The 16,471-nt window shown below is 43.2% G+C and overlaps 1 protein-coding gene across 2 annotated transcripts in view; it reads right to left on the bottom strand.

Annotated features, from left to right (window-relative positions):
• CRADD (CASP2 and RIPK1 domain containing adaptor with death domain) overlaps nucleotides 1–16,471 on the bottom strand; it is a 185,402-nt gene that overhangs the window by 24,022 nt on the left and 144,909 nt on the right. Inside the window, exon 3 of one of the 2 annotated variants that reach the window (XM_070454328.1) lies at nucleotides 3,333–3,538. The exons of the other annotated variant lie outside the window; for it this stretch is intronic. Within the exon in view, the coding sequence (XP_070310429.1) occupies nucleotides 3,348–3,538 (191 nt within the window). The 3' untranslated portion in view covers nucleotides 3,333–3,347. Of the gene's footprint in view, nucleotides 1–3,332; nucleotides 3,539–16,471 lie in introns of those variants that run through there. 2 annotated transcript variants of the gene reach the window in all.

The following is a 16,471-nucleotide window of genomic DNA, read 5'->3' as shown; positions in this document are numbered from 1 at the left end:
ACAACACAGAGAAGACTCTACACATGGACATCACCAGATGGTCAACACCGAAATCAGATTGATTATATTCTTTGCAACCAAAGATGATGAATCTCTATACAGTCAGCAAAAATAAGACTGGGAGCTAACTGTGGCTCAGATCATGAATTCCTTATTGCCAAATTCAGACTTAAATTGAAGAAAGTAAGGACGATTCAGGTATGACCTAAATCAAATCCCTTATGATTATACAGTGGAAGTGGGAAATAGATTTAAGGGACTAGATCTGATAGACAGAGTGCCTGATGAACTATGGATGGAGGTTCGTGACATTGTACAGGAGACAGGGATTAAGACCATCCTGAAGGAAAAGAAATGCAAAAAAGCAAAATGGCTGTCTGAGGAGGCCTTACAAATAGCTGTGAAAAGAAGAGAAGCGAAAAGCAAAGGAGAAAAGGAAAGATATACCCATTTGTATGCAGAGTTCCAAAGAATAGCAAGGAGAGATAAGAAAGCCTTCCTCAGAAATCAATGCAAAGAAATGGAGGCAAACAACAGAATGGGAAAGACTAGAGATCTCTTCAAGAAAATTAGAGATACCAAGGGAACATTTCATGCAAAGATGGGTTCGATAAAGGACAGAAATGGTATGGACCTAACAGAAGCAGAGGATATTAAGAAGAGGTGGCAAGAATACACAGAAGAACTGTACAAAAAAGATCTTCATGACCCAGATAACCACGATGGTGTGATCACTCACCTAGAGCCAGACATCCTGGAACGTGAAGTCAAGTGGGCCTTAGAAAGTATCACTACGAACAAAGCTAGTGGAGGTGATGGAATTCCAGTTGAGCTATTTCAAATCCTAAAAGATGATGCTGTGAAAGTGCTGCACTCAATATGCCAGCAAATGTGGAAAACTCAGCAGTGGCCACAGGACTGGAAAAGGTCAGTTTTCGTTCCAATCCCAAAGAAAGGCAATCCCAAAGAATGTTCAAACTACTGCACAATTGCACTCATCTCACACGCTAGTAAAGCAATGCTCAAAATTCTCCAAGCCAGGCTTCAGCAATACATGAACCTTGAATGTCCAGATGTTCAAGCTGTATTTAGAAAAGGCAGAGGAATCAGAGATCAAATTGCCAACATCTGCTGGATCATCGAAAAAGCAAGAGAGTTCCAGAAAAACATCTATTTCTGCTTTATTGACTATGCCAAAGCCTTTGACTGTGTAGATCACAATAAGCTGTGGAAAATTCTGAAAGAGATGGGAATACCAGACCACCTGACCTGCCTCTTGAGAAACCTGTATGCAGGTCAGGAAGCAACAGTTAGAACTGGACATGGAACAACAGACTGGTTCCAAATAGGAAAAGGAGTACGTCAAGGCTGTATATTGTCACCTTGCTTATTTAACTTATATGCAGAATACATCATGAGAAACGCTGGGCTGGAAGAAGCACAAGTTGGAATCAAGACAGCTGGGAGAAATATCAATAACCTCAGATATGCAGATGACACCACCCTTATGGCAGAAAGTGAAGAGGAACTAAAAAACCTCTTGATGAAAGTGAAAGAGGAGAGTGAAAAAGTTGGCTCAAAGCTCAAGTTTCAGAAAACTATGATCATGGCATCTGGTCCCATCACCTCATGGGAAATAGATGGAGAAACAGTGGCAACAGTGACAGACTTTATTTTTTTTTGGCTCCAAAATCACTGCAGATGGTGATTGCAGCCATGAAATTAAAAGACAGTTACTCCTTGGAAGGAAAGTTATGACCAACCTAGATAGCATATTAAAAAGTAGAGACATTACTTTGCCAACAAAGTCCATCTAGTCAAGGCTATGGCTTTTCCAGTAGTCATGTATGGATGTGAGAGTTGGACTGTGAAGAAAGCTGAGTGCTGAAAAATTGATGCTTTTGAACTGTGGTGTTGGAGAAGACTCTTGAGAGTCCCTTAGACCTCAAGGAAATCCAACCAGTCCATCCTAAAGGAGATCAGTCCTGGGTATTCATTGGAAGGACTGATGCTGAAGCTGAAACTCCAGTACTTTGGCCACCTCATGTGAAGAGTTGACTTATTGGGAAAAACCCTGATGCTGGGAGAGATTGGGGGCAGGAGGAGAAGGGGATGACAGAGGATGAGATGGCTGGATGGCTTCACCGACTCAATGGACATGAGTTTGAGTAAACTCCAGGAGTTGGTGATGGACAGGGAGGCCTGGCGTGCTGAGATTCATGGGGTCGCAAAGAGTCAGACATGACTGAGTGACTGAACAGAACTGAACTGAACTGATGTACTGGGTACCTTTTAGTGTTATTCAGCAGTAGGCAAATTTGGCTACTTAGGTAAATTGCCTGCAGTTTGTCTAAAGCACCTCTGTGGAACTTAGGTCTTTCCAATTATCTATCTAACCCAACTCATTTATTTCATCAAAGAAAAAAATAAAATGAAAGGAATTAAAGTCAGTGCTCACTCTCACAATTAATTGTCCATGGAGCTCTGAAGACATTGATCTACAGATGCCTATCTCAGCAGGGAGAGTGCCTGCTTACAGCTACAAATACGCAGCTGAAGTTAACAATTGGGGGGCATATTTATGAAGGGAACTTATAATAAATATAAGATCATTGTTAAGAAATTTTCTTTTAATCTCCTTTTTAACATTCCCCAAAATGAAAAATTTTCCAGACTATGTTTTTCTGTTTTTTAACTAACATTTTTTTAAACAAATGTAGATGTATTAGAAGCATATGCACATATATGTGTGTGAAATTAAAAGTTCAACAAAACAAAAAATCCCTTCCTTTACTATATGTTATCCTATTGTATTTTATTTTGCTCTAATACTGATCAGCAACCACTAAAGTGACTTCACATTCCACTAACATGTAGCAACATTGTTCGAGTGGACATTTTGCTGGCTAATTCAATAATGAGCTCACATGTCACCTCCTCAGAGAAGCCTTCCAGGACTCCTCCAAGCACAATCATGCCCTTCTTTAAAGCCTGACATGAGTGACAGTGAGGGTACAGGGAAGGGGCAGATTCAGGAGAGAATAGGAGGTGGTGCTGGAATAGTTCTCTGCACCACACCTGAGCTCCACGCTGGAGCAGGAACCCCTCGAGCACAGGGGTGAGAAGGCCCTCCTCACCCCTGGTTGATTTCCTGGGCACTGAGTACTTCCAGACCCATCATAAGTGCTCATTAAGCAATTGTTGAAATAAATCCTTTAGGGAGCGGATGAAAGAGCTTAGCCTGAAAGCAAATAAAAGAGCCCATCCATCAGAGGCTGCACGCTGGGAGCCCACGGACTGAATTTGGCCCGCAGATGTGTTTCATTTGGCCTGCGCAATACAAAAAACTAGAGCGAAAGCATTTGAAAATTGGGAGGTTTCATAAAGTTCCAGATTTGTGGCTTTGCTTGTCCATTGACCAGAGTCATCCTCAGGTTGGTCACCTCTGAACCTCTGCTCTCTCCACAGTGCTCGTAAAAGCCAAGATGCTGGGCTGCTTTCCCATGCACAGGTCCTCCTGGGTCCACAGGTGTGTGATCTGTACCAAGCAATGGGACAAAAGTGTGTGGCGTGAATGAGCCTCCACCATCTGCGGTAAGAAAGAAAGCATAGCAAAGAGGACCCCTGTCACTCAAGAAAGCACAGACCCTCCCCATATCTGTGATCTTCTCCCAGAGGCGAAAGGCTGCTTGAGAGAACTGTCTTTATATCCTCTTTCTCTCTCAATGGGAGGAGATGAAAAAAAACAAAACATAGAATCATAGGAAATAAGGACCAAAATTAGAACATTTTATTTTCCCTTGTATCCTCTGGCATTGAATAACACAATTTTGCACAGGTGGGTTTTCAATAAACTTGGAAGCAAGACTGTGGAAAATTTTTTAAATGCTGTATTGGTCTCAAAATTCCAGTTGTTCAGATATAAAAGTGATGTTTGAATACCTTCCTCCTACAGATACATCCTCATGAAAGCCCTAAAAGACCTAAAACTCTCAATTAAAATTATTCTCCATCAGAATCCCAGCACATTTTAAAACCGAAATTGACAAACTGAGTCTAAAACTTATAAGGAGTTGTGAGGGCCAAAGCAATGTTGAAAAAGAACAAAGTTAGAGAAATTACATTACATAGGAAAGCAAGAAAATGTGTCACACTTACACCAAGTTAAAGATGTTATATTACTAATATATGCAAGTTTAATTTTGTTTAGCACTCTCTTGATTACAAGACTTATTCTAAAAGTAAAGAAGAGAATGGGATATTAGTAAAATGATAGACAAACAGATCAATGGAACATATTAAAGTCCAGAAATAGATCTACACCTTTATGGATAACTGATTTTCAACAAAGTTAACAAAGGCAATTCACTGGAGAAAGGACACTCTTCCCAACAAATGATGCTGACACAATTGGCTATCTATATGCATAACAATAAAGAGAAGTTCAATCCATAATTCATACCACATACAAAAATTAATTCAAAATTGATCATAGACCCAAATGAAAAACCTAAAACTACATAATTTCCAGAAGAAAACAGGTGACAAATACATTCGGAACCTTAGCTTATATAAAGTTTTCTTACAAATAGCATCCAAAGCATGATCAATATAAAAGCAAACTGATAAAGTGGATGTTGTCAAAATGCAAAATTTCTGCTCTTTGAAAGACAATGTTAAGAAAACGAAAAGACAAGCTACATGCAAATCATATTGACAGGGACAGAGTAAAGAGACAAAATAGGTGATTAAATAGTTAATCCTACTAAAGGATTGCAAATAAAGAAAAAAGTATTGGAGATACCTGTAAATTAATGATCGGTCATGAAAGCAGGTTTGCTTAATCACAATACCAAGCAAGCTTGCTTAGCAACAAAACCATGCAAAAGAAGTATGCGACATGCCCCAAAACTATGAAACAATGGTGGAATGAGACCCACATCCTGAACAGTGAGGTCAGTAAATGAATGATTCTCAGGATATACTCCTCTGTGCATAGTAAAAACAAAAAATAAAAGGCAGAGGAGATATTATCCTGAAACCTGAGATGATTTACTATATTTTAGTGTATGTTACCATCTTTTTGTAAGTTTCCATTGCACCATAACTGTCCAGGCTTGACCATGTAGGGACAAGAAAACTGCCCTGTCCAAAGTGGAGGAGAAACTGATAATGGAAGCTTGACATCTACTCAAGAATGAGGAAGACGTGGTCTTCTCCCTCTCCCCACTTGTCCTTTGATTATAAAATGGTAACCCACTAAGTTTTTGGAGTAGCACCCTCTTGCCTCCCACTTGTAAACCTCACAAGCATCCTATTCTAATAAATTGCTTCTTATCTATCACTGCCTATCAATGAAGTCTTTCTGCACTGAGACATAAAGAATTAGAGCTCCTCAGAACCACCTCCCAGGTGCATTTCTGCAGTCTCAATATATCTTATAAAGGAGTTATATACAGTATATACAAAGAATTCTCTAAGCTTAACAAGAAAATAAACAACTCAATTTAGAAATGGGCAAAAACTTGAACATATACTTCAGTTAACAAGATAAATGGATGGCAAATGAACACATGAAAAAATGCCCAACATTATTTGTCATTAGAGAAATTTAAATGAAAACCACAATGAGATACCACTATGTGCCTATTAAGTGGTAAGAATCAAGAAGACCAATAATACAATGTTGCTGAGGATGTGCAGGAACAGTGCAGATGGAAAAGTAAGATGGGACTTTGGAAAAGAGTTTGGTAGTCCCTTAAGAAGGTAAACATGCATCTCCCATACAACACAGCCAATTCCCTTGTACATGAGAACCACGGAGAAAAGAAAGCCTATGTCTGTACAGACTCGTACATGAATGGTCAGAGGAGCCTTAATTGTAATGGCCAAAAACACAGGTGTCCATCAATAGGTGAGTGGAAAAACAAACTGTAGTATATCTGTACATTGAAATACTGATAAGTAATTTTTAAAAAATGAAATATATTGATGCCCACTTCAACATGAATGAATCTGAAAACTACAATGCAGAGTGAAAAGAACAGACCAAAAACAGCACTGTATAACTCCACCAATATAAAATTCTAGGCAATGAAATAATGTATAAGGATAGCACATCAGTGTTTGCCAGAGTGGGGGTGTCAGAAAGAAGGAATTACAAAGGGATAGGAGGAAGCTTTTGGGTGATAGATATGTTCATTATTTCATCATAGTGAAGATTTCATGGTACATATGTGTCCAAACTTATACGCTAAGAACACACGCAGTTCACTGCATGCCAATAATACCTCAGTAAAGTGGTATAAAATAAAACAAGCAAACAAAAAACTAATACTCAGTTGTGCTGTCATTTTCTTCTCACCTGACCCCAGTTACTGTGTTAGGTCCTCTTTCCTAGACTTTCCCATAGCACCACATGCTGGCCCTACTACAATCTTTATCAATGGGTATAATTTTTCAACCAACTGTTAAGTTGAGCCATTATGACACTACCAACTATTTCTAATCTAAAAAATGGCAGTTTCATGTGGTTCAACCTAAGTGCTTCCCTGTCAACCAGACCTGAAGGTGAGCTCTCTGAGATCTAAGGAAGACCTGGCCCAATGATGTTTGCTGGGCAAATAAATACGCTGCTGCTGTGAAAATCCTTTTCTCTCCAGCTGCCCGTTCTCTGTTGGGTCATCACAGGCAGCTGAGGAAATGGCTACAGGGTCCTGCCTTTACGGCCTCATTCCTTTTGTCCATTTTAAATCACTCAAACACCCTGTGAGGGTAGAACCTCCTTTTTTGCATAATTGTGAGAGTTCCTATTTGAAAATGATCTTTCAAAAGCAACAGAAATGCACCCCTGGGCTGCTAGAAGCAGAGGATGTAGCTTTGAAATGTAAAAAGTGTTAAACATTTAAAGCAACCATAAATCAAAGTACAACTCTGACTCCTGACATCTCTCTGAGGAAAAATTCCAAAGGCTGCAGTACTTTAAAATAATATCATGTAAAAAAAAAATAAAATAAAAAAAATAAAAAAAAAAAAAAAAATAATATCATGTGCTCTGGCCCCAGCCTTGGCTGCTTCTCCCTTGGAACAACAAAAAGAACCGTGCCAGCTATTAAAGGCGGTCTTGTTATATAATGCAGTTAATCTCACATACTCTTCCCTGTGGGATTTAACCCAAGTTTCACAGTGGTCTACTTTATTTAGCACTGATAGTTTTATTCGTTTCTTATTAAAGAGATCTTTCCACAAAATTGGCTGCTTTCTCAGCCTTGGCTCAAGAAGGAAGAATATCTGAATTAAAAATCTGTGCAACAGATGGATTGCAGTTACAAAGAGTATCTCTGGCTTCAGAAGTTCCTCATGGAGGCAGGTGTCAAGCCTATTAATAAGTCCCTGGCTTTCAGATTTTCCTGAAGACAGTTTAGCCCTCCCATTTACGCACTCTGCAGGCAGAACAGAAAATAAAAGCACAGAACTCCGTAAATACTTGTCAGATTCTGGGGATGTGTTTGTCTCAATTTCTGTTCATTTAAAAGGAACTGTACTTTTATCCATGGGAAAAACAATGCCATCGGGCAGCTCCGAGGAGGGGGAGAGGGGACATATGGGGCGGCCCCCACGCCCGGCGGCCTGTGTGGGTGGGGTCCGTGCAGTGCCGGGCCTGAGAGGCCCTGCCCGCGAGGTCCTGCCGACCCCTCGCTGGGGCAGTGGCCCCTTCGGCACCAGAGAGGGGCTGAGGAAGGGCACGTGGAAGGGGCTTCCTTAATGAGTCCCTCCTTTTCCCCGCCTAGCTACTGGATGGATAACAGAGAAGACAAGCAAGATAAGTCATTTCCTTCTCACTGCCTGACTCATATGACAAATGCCCTGCTCCACATTTATACATAGTTTCAAACACAGCCCCCTTTAGTTTCAAATAGTTCTCACTGAAGTGTGCTCCATCCTGTGTCATTTTAAAACAAGGGAAAGGGAAGACAAAGGAAACACTTCTACTCTTAAAGCCATCACCATGAGACGGGTATAATCGTCATATTCTTTTTATAAGGAGGGCATTACTATTAGGAGAAGCTGGATGACTTGGACCAAATCACTCCCTTGAAGAAGTGACAGCCTGGTTTCAAATTTGGGTCCATCTGGCTCCAGAGTCTATGCTCCTCCTGTGAGTTTCTCTATGCTCTCTTGTCTGTCTGACCAGATGAGTGTTAGCAAATCCATTAAGAGAGGTAGAGGCTTACTGGGCAATGATTTCGTTCTGCTTCGATATAGTTCCCAAACTGTGCGGATACCCAGAAACACTACTAAATGGCTGGGCCTGGAGCCAGTGTGCAAAGAAGTTGCCCGCAGAGAAGAATTTATTCATTTTACAGACTGAAAATTGGGGGTAGGTGGGCTTCCCTGGGGGCTCAGAAGTTTAAAAAAAAAAAAAATCTGCCTGCAATGCAGGAGACGCAGGATCAATCCCTGAGTTGGGAAGATCCCCTAGAGGAGGGCATAGCAACCCACTCCAGTATTCTTGCCTGGAGAATCCCATGGATTCATGAGCCTGGCAGGGTACAGTCCACGGGGTCACAAAGACTTGGACACAGCTGAAGCGACTGAGCAGGCACTCATGCACTTTAATAAATAATACGGACAACCAAAACTTATGTTCATGATGGACTTAAAGCCCTTGTAAATCCATGCCGGTAAGGTCTATGTCATTGAAAAGATAACATGCGCATTTAATGGCTCCAAAGGGACACCTCCTTTAATGTGCTTTACCCTCCCCCCCAAAATGCTGCACTCTGTCTAGCGGCAGCTTTTACCTCCTGTTGTCAGCCACATTCAGTGGACAGAAGAGTCAATCTTCCCTCTCCCGTGCCCCGGTCCAGAAGATGCAGACTCTAGTAATCAGCTTTAGCTATGATATGTCACTCTAAAATATTCTTCTGTGTTAACATAATAGTTCCATTAAGTAAACTGAGCTTTAACAAAAACACTTGAAGCCGATTTTTTGAATTTCCTTCTCTAGCAGCAAGGTACTTCTTTAAAAAAGAAGGAAAGAAAAACAACAACAAGAGAAAGCCACCTATAATATTCATTTAGCCTACTTACTGGCAGCATGGTGTGCGTGTATGTGTGTTCCAAAGAGCATAGAAGCAGCTTTTATGGTTAGAAAATTGAAGTGCTATCAAACCTAGGAAATTATAGGGATGAGAAACAAAACAGCTTATCTACATATGTCCCATCTGCTTTTGGTTTTGTGTTTTGCACAATCAATTACTGGAAGCCTTGGAAAGTATGCCGAGACACTGAAAACAAGACCTGGGGTGTGTCATGATGGTGGCTAGAGGTGACGGCAAGGCCACCATAGAGCCCACATCAAAACTCACAATGCATGGGAGAGTTTTCCGGAACTGTCAAGGCAGACTATTACAAATGAAAACAACATGCACCAAACTGGAACCAGTGTTTTGGAACATGGGAAAAAGCAAATTTCCATTCAGTGGGGAAAAGCCATTGATTTCCTTATTTTGTCAGCATGGGTCACTGTGTTCTCCATAACTCAGCACTTTACTGCCGAGAGCAGTTGCGCCCAAGATGCTTCAACTATCGGCTGTCTGTTGGTAATTTCCCAGACTTCAGCATCTGGGTTTTTATGCTGGGACCCGCCCAGGGCTCAGTTTCTTTGGACCACTCCATTCCAACAGCCCTACTTCTTTCCACTCTGACAATTCCCCACTCCACACTCATCTCCACTACCTACTTCTAGACTCTCCCTACACTTTCAACACAAATCATTTCTCCACTTTTCCATGAACCACAGGCAAGGAAAAAGACCTCGCTTAAGACAAAAGATGAGAAGAGCAATGGACCCCCACTTCAGATGAATAAAGTAAATGCCTGAACTAAGAGGTATTATAACAAATGAACATTCTTTAGCTGAAAGAACTTGGTGGCAGAAAATTCTTAAAAGAAACAGAAAAAACCTTTCTATTCCTGTTGACCCAGTCAACTAATAGAGCTACACCATTAATGGAAGTAATCTTAGTCTGAAGTTTGAAAATTACTTTTGTCTAAAGGAAGGGGATGATGAGTGTTACTGATCTATTACTCATTCTTTTGGTATATTCTTTAAGGGGGAAAAACATAAAAGCCCAAAGGATTCTAGAAATGAAATCAGCAATGTGAGTCTATTCTTAAATGAGTACATTTTGTTTGCTTAAATCACTGTGTTCATTAGTCTGCTGTTGTAAGGAGATGACAATCTATAAAATCATAAGCCTGATTTCCATTGTTGAGCAATGGCTCAGAGATTTGAAAGAGAGCACTTGATTTCTACATCTATTTCTAAAGGAAAATACTTTGCATACAGTGTATTGATAAAACATTCTAATTACACAGGCTTAATCATAAGAGTGTTAATATATGAAAAAGTTCTTAGATACATTTGAATGTAGATTTTTAAGAGTACTATAGGAATCATCAAACATTTTTAGACTCCAATGTGAAACAAAAAAGAGAACACTACAGTAGAGACCCAGCTCCCAAGGGTAATTCATGTAACATCAACTCCTTCGCATGGCTTGCCTTTGGGAACCCATCTGGTCACTTCTTTCCCTCCTCAGAAGCAGCCTGCCTTTCCGCAGCTGATGAAGAAGGATCCCAGAGTTGCCAGGAGGATGGAGTGTCATTCATGACTCGGAGCAGTCTTGCCCCTCAGCTTCACGGCACAGACGCACTGTGGTTCGAGGAGGATGCAGTGTCCGGGAGGACCTGGTGGTTGTCAAGACTCATTTCCCTGTGGCATCATGTAGCTGCCTTCTCTAGTGAGTTACACAGGAAGACGATTTTCATCTGACTCAAGGCTCTAGGGCTGTGCTTCACTCCCATTCCTCTTGACTGGCCAAAGTCATTATTTGCCAAGGTAAACTGCAAACTTCCCTTTTTTGCAATGATGGATCTGTGCATGGTCATTCTCAGGGTGTGACAGTGTGGTATGGGGCACTGAGCCCAAGCTGTGTTCTTCAGTACTTTTTCTGCCCCTGACTCACTGCCATCTGCATCTCAAGTTCCACATCCCTGAAGAGGCGGTGATTCAGCCAGCCCCCCACCTTTCTGAAACACCACAAGGAGGAGACTGTGCCCCCTCTCAAAAGATTTTATTTTTCCTGTCATTTCCGATCCTCCCCCATTTCTCCTTTTTTCCTATTTTAGCTAGACTCTCATGCCCAATTGGTGATATTCACAGAACAACATCCCAATCCTTTAGACCAAGTGTTCTAATTTTCATGTGGTCACAGATACAAGCAAGATAACAGAAGGGCGTGGCCAGCAAACACAGCAGGAAGAATAATTAACCAGGTTTCATGGTGTGTTTTCTTTCCTTCAGTAACTGAGAGGCAGTTGTGAGTTAGTAGAGAGGGCAGAAGTCATGAGATGTTTCATGATCCAGCACTAGACCTTGAGACTAAAATGCCCCCTTTCTAGCCTCAGCTTCGTCACTGTAATGTGAAGGGGTTGATCGAGCTTAGGAGCTGCAAAGGCAGACATTTACTGGGGCCTAGCAGATAACATGCAAGAAGTACGTATAAACTGTGGGGCAGGGGAGACTAGGGGAGACCGGAGTGCGCACACCCCAGCTGGGGAAGCAGCTGCCACTCAGCACCAGCCAAGTGTCACCCTGGGAGGAGGAGGGTCCTTCAACTCCACATTTTCTAATCTTCTAAGAGAAGCCAAGAATCTATACTCTAAGTGGAATCTCAATTTGAAATAGTGTCAACTGATAAAAAATTTTTTTAAAAAAACGCTGTGTAAGCCAAATAAAATGTGAATGCCCCTAGGTGTTCAGTCTATGGCCTCGGCACTCCGACCTGATTAGTGGCTATTTTTACAATTAATACATTAATATGATGGATATTAATATATCACTATAAATGACAGGATGGAGCTTGGATCTGATTCAGAGCTCAAGGGCAACAGAAAGCCATGAAGGACTGTGAAAGTGAAAGTCCCTCAGTCATGTCTGACTCTTTGAGACCCCATGGACTATACAGTCCGTGGAATTCTCCATGCCAGAATACTGGAGTGGGTAGCCTTTCCCTTCTCCAGGGGATCTTCCCAACCCAGGGATGGAACCCAGGTCTCCTGCATCACGAGCAGATTCCTTACCAGCTGAGCCACCAGGGAAGCCTCTGAAGGACTGTGGATGGGGTAATACTGCAGAGGAGTGGGGCACGATCCAATTTACACTTTAATAAGACCACTCCCACTGCGGGTGGGAGAATCATCTGGGAAGAAGGGCCACTGCACATGGCTGAGCAGGTGTGGAAGCACAAGGGTGCTGGCCAAGCAGACAAGTGAGGGGCGAAATCTGGCCCCAGTCTGCTCCCGAAGGCCTGGCCCAGGGCTGCCTCTCTTCATACGGGCAGTGTACTTCTGTACACCAAGGTGCCCTGTAGGCTTTCTGGCTTCGGGGTACAGGTAAGAGCAAAAGGCCAGTTAGTGAGTTACTGCAAGGGAAGGGTGATCGTTTCTTGGACTAGAATAGAGGCCGTGACTAAGGAGAAAAGGAGATGGACACCAGGGATACTGAAGAGGCAGAATGGACAACTCTAGGTTACTGACTTTGGGGACGAGGTAGACGGAGGAGTCAAAGATGACTGTCAAACTTCTACCTTGGGTGACCGGGTGGCTGGTATTGTCACTGCCAGCACTGAGATGGTGAAGACTGAGGGTGGAAACAGGTGGAAGCAGGACCCAGACGAGTTCTGAACATGTTAAATGTGAGACGCCTGGAAGACATCCAAATGGAAATGTCAGGATGACTAGACGCTCAGAACTCAAATGGGTCTGGACTGGAGAATAAATCCATTCGGACTCTAGTGCTGTCTTTGCTTATTATTTTTCCAAGTCCCTTACTGGGTAACTCTAATAATAAAAGAAGCTAATCTATATATTAAGGTAGATTTTCCATCCTTGATTCTACCTTGGTTATCTGGTGCAACCAACTTTCTGCTCCCTGTCATCTTATGTATAGTAGCAAATACTTGCAGTGCTTACCTTGTCAGGCACTGTTACAAGAGCTCACCATTTTGTAACCCACTCAGTTCTCACAAGAGCCCCGTAGGATAGGCATTATATCATCTTCACTTCCTTAAATGAGGAAACTGAGGCACAGAGAGATGAAGTAAGTTCCCCATGGTTACACAGGCTGTAAAGTGCCGTAACCAGAATTTAAACTTGGGCAATCTGGGTTTTGGCTTCCCTGGTGGCTCAGTGCTAAAGACTCCACCTGCCAAGCAGGAGATACGGGTTTGATCCCTGGGTGGGGAAAATCCCCTGGAGAAGGAAATGGCAGCCCACTTAAGTATTCTTGTCTGGGAAATCCGAATGGACAGAGGAGCCTGGGGGGCTACAGTCCACAGGGTCGCAAAAGAGTCGGACATGACTTACCAACTAAACAACACTAATCTGGCTTTCAGCCCCCACACACTACACTCCACCACCTTTTCAAAGATCGGAGATGATGTTCATGGCATCTTTTAGTTCCTCTCTTCCACACTAACCACCCTTGGTTCCTCACTTGAACTGGCTTCTAGATCCCTCTTTAGCTTTATTTTCCTCACATGAACTGGTCTTAGACATCCCCACCCACTGATTAGCTCTTTTCCTGCTTTTGAAGCACCAAAGTTTGCTGGCTTAGACCATATGTATGAATGCGTCTTCTCTTCTGGATGCAGGGCAGGAAGCAGGCCCTGTGTTTATTCCCTCTGAATCCTTTACAAAGCTGCCAAGAGTGCACACACAGAGCAAGCCCTCATACACAGACAGGGCCAGACCAAGCAGGGATAATAGGCCTGCCCGTGTGAATAACAGGAGTCGGCTGGGAATACGCTTTTATCTGTCACAACCCTAATTAAGGGGAAAGGCCTTATTTTGTGGTTAGAAATGTCAACATAATGAATCGGCTAATTGTTCCTTCTTGCTACAGACCTTCTCCAGCGCTGTCTCCAGGTCACAGTGTTGAAGCTGGAAGGCGCCTTTTTGCACCATATGATATGACTGACCTTGCATGGCGTCGCTGCTCTGGGGCCTGGGAGGGGGCGGTGGGGATGGGACACCTCTCACAGTGCCTTTGATCTTGCTCTGTCTCTTTGGGGCTCTTGTTCTGGGGCAGGTGCTGTTCCTTCAAGACAGTTGGGGCAGAGTTCCCCTTTATCTCGTGCTCTATGTTTTTCCTCCCCATTCTGCTCCCCAGGGCCTAGGAAGGGTCAGGGAATAGCCACCATATGCTCCCGACCAGGGACCTGGGAGCACTCCTTCCGAGTGTCACTGGGAAGTGCCTGGTTCACTCCTCACCCCTGCTCTGTATCCTGCCCTCTAGAGAATGCAGATCTTTTTAACTCAGCAGCTTCCTGCGCACCTCTCCTCCCAACTGCCTCTGTCACTCCCACTGCTCATGTATCTCCTGTCTCCCATCCACTAATATGTCAAGTAAGGTATCCTAACCAGAAGGTAGAAGGCACCTAGCCGGTGCAGCAGGAACTTCCCTGCTCAGGAAATGGAGGCCTCAGACAATCCAACATGTGGAAGAAGTCCATTATTAATAAGGGTTGCCTCTGGGGAAGGGGCTAAGGAGCAAGAGTCAGGGGAGGCCTAGGCGAGCTTTTTCACTAAGCACCCTTTTGTATCATGTCCTCTTCAACTACTAATACTTAACTTTTTCAATAATAATCTAATAGCTCTCCTAGTTCTGATTCCAGGTGTGTTAACACAACCTTCTGAAAAAAGTCTGGCTCCTCACACAAGGTTTTCTGCAGGGAGAAAAATATGCTAACCTGCAAACATGAATATCTGTGTTTGCTTAGGAAGAATTCTTTCCAACACATTAATGAATGGGCATTGTCACTTCTCCACCAGTCTCTAAGATTGGTTCTCATGAATTACTTTCTCCATCTTCTTTCCCAGACTGCTCTGTTCTGGTCCAGGAATCCCTTGGTCTGTGAAGCTGAGGACAAGGCCTGGAGAAGGGGTATCCTGGCAAGGCACTGTCCATGTGCAAGGCCTGCCAAGTGGCCACACAGCACCCTCTGGTCTTGGGAAGCAGACTTTCTTCTGATGAAAGGCTAAGGTGGTAGCAGCAGCTCCCTGATCTGGATCCCATGAGAAGACAGGAAAAATGGATCCCTGACTGGCTGAATAATGACCTGATAAAAGCTGAATGTCACATGTCCCCAGATTGAGTCTCCTGAAGAAGGAATCTGAGCCGTCAAGGGAAATGCCCATCTGAAGGCCACAGACAGTGGGTTAGAAGCCCTCAACTCGTTTTATGATGAGATCTTACCTAAAGCACCTCTGTGGTGAAGAGGTGAGGCAGTGTGGAGGAGAAGAAGGTATCATGGAAAAGAAAAATGAATAAGAAGGGGCTGGCAGCTTACTGCCAAGAGAGAAAATTCTGCCAGCCAACCATAAAGAATGGGATGATGATAGCTACTGCGACCTGGAGCAAGTTACTCCAGGTTTTCTCCCTCCATTGCCTCTTGTAGGATGAGGATAAATCTAGGATCTACTTCAAATGATCATCTTGCCGATTTAGCACGGTGATATATATTACGTAAAGCACTTGGCCCAGTCAGGCTCCACATTCTCTGCCCCCACCCACCCACCACCCACACAGCCCTGAACATGGCTCCGAGGCATTTTGAAAACACATTTCAAATACCTCAGAGCCACTGCTGGGGAGACCTGGTCAGGGGTTGCAGTCCCTTGAAGGACCAGGTCCCGTGTTCTGATGGGCTTGAGACAGTAACATGCACAGGGAGCGTCCTTGGGAAGTCACCTGGCCCAACACCCTCAGCCTGTGATTTCCAAAAGGAGCTAAATGATAAGATGAAGACTGAATGAGAAGGAAAAAGACATAACTTAAAAAGAGTCAATTTGTGAAATTCTATTGTAAAGTTCTATTGTGCTGAGCCCTCGAATTCCCTGGTCACTTCTCCAAATCCAGATCTCTCACTCCAAATCAGCAGTCATCCCTTCTGGAGCTGTCACCCCAGCACACTAAACTGGGCAGGTAAGACTTGGCAGGAACCTCCTGTATTTTCAGAGCCTTTGACTCTTGTCCAGAGAGTGGGTGGGTAATGGTACCTGTACCCGCATTCTCCGTCCACTGTCGTCTCACAGGGATGGGACTGTCCTCTCGATGAGGAGTCACTGCTTATAATGAGAGCAGTTCTGTTGGAGTGCATAGATAGGGGAACAGGATGCAGGCAGAAAAAGGGCTAAAAAGTCCTTTTGCTATATAGTTGTGCTATCCAGCATGGTAGTCACTAGCTACATGTGACTATTGAGCACTTAAAAAGAGCCTGACACACGCTGAAGTGTGCTGCAGGTATGAAGCTCACACCAGATTTTGAAGACTTAGGTGTGGAAAACAAGTGTAAAATACCTCATTAATTATTGTTTGCTATTCCTTTCGGGTTGAAATGAT

This window comes from Odocoileus virginianus, chromosome 24 (assembly GCF_023699985.2).
Source record: "Odocoileus virginianus isolate 20LAN1187 ecotype Illinois chromosome 24, Ovbor_1.2, whole genome shotgun sequence".
NCBI lineage: Eukaryota > Metazoa > Chordata > Mammalia > Artiodactyla > Cervidae > Odocoileus > Odocoileus virginianus.
This window is presented reverse-complemented; position numbering and strand designations above follow the sequence as displayed.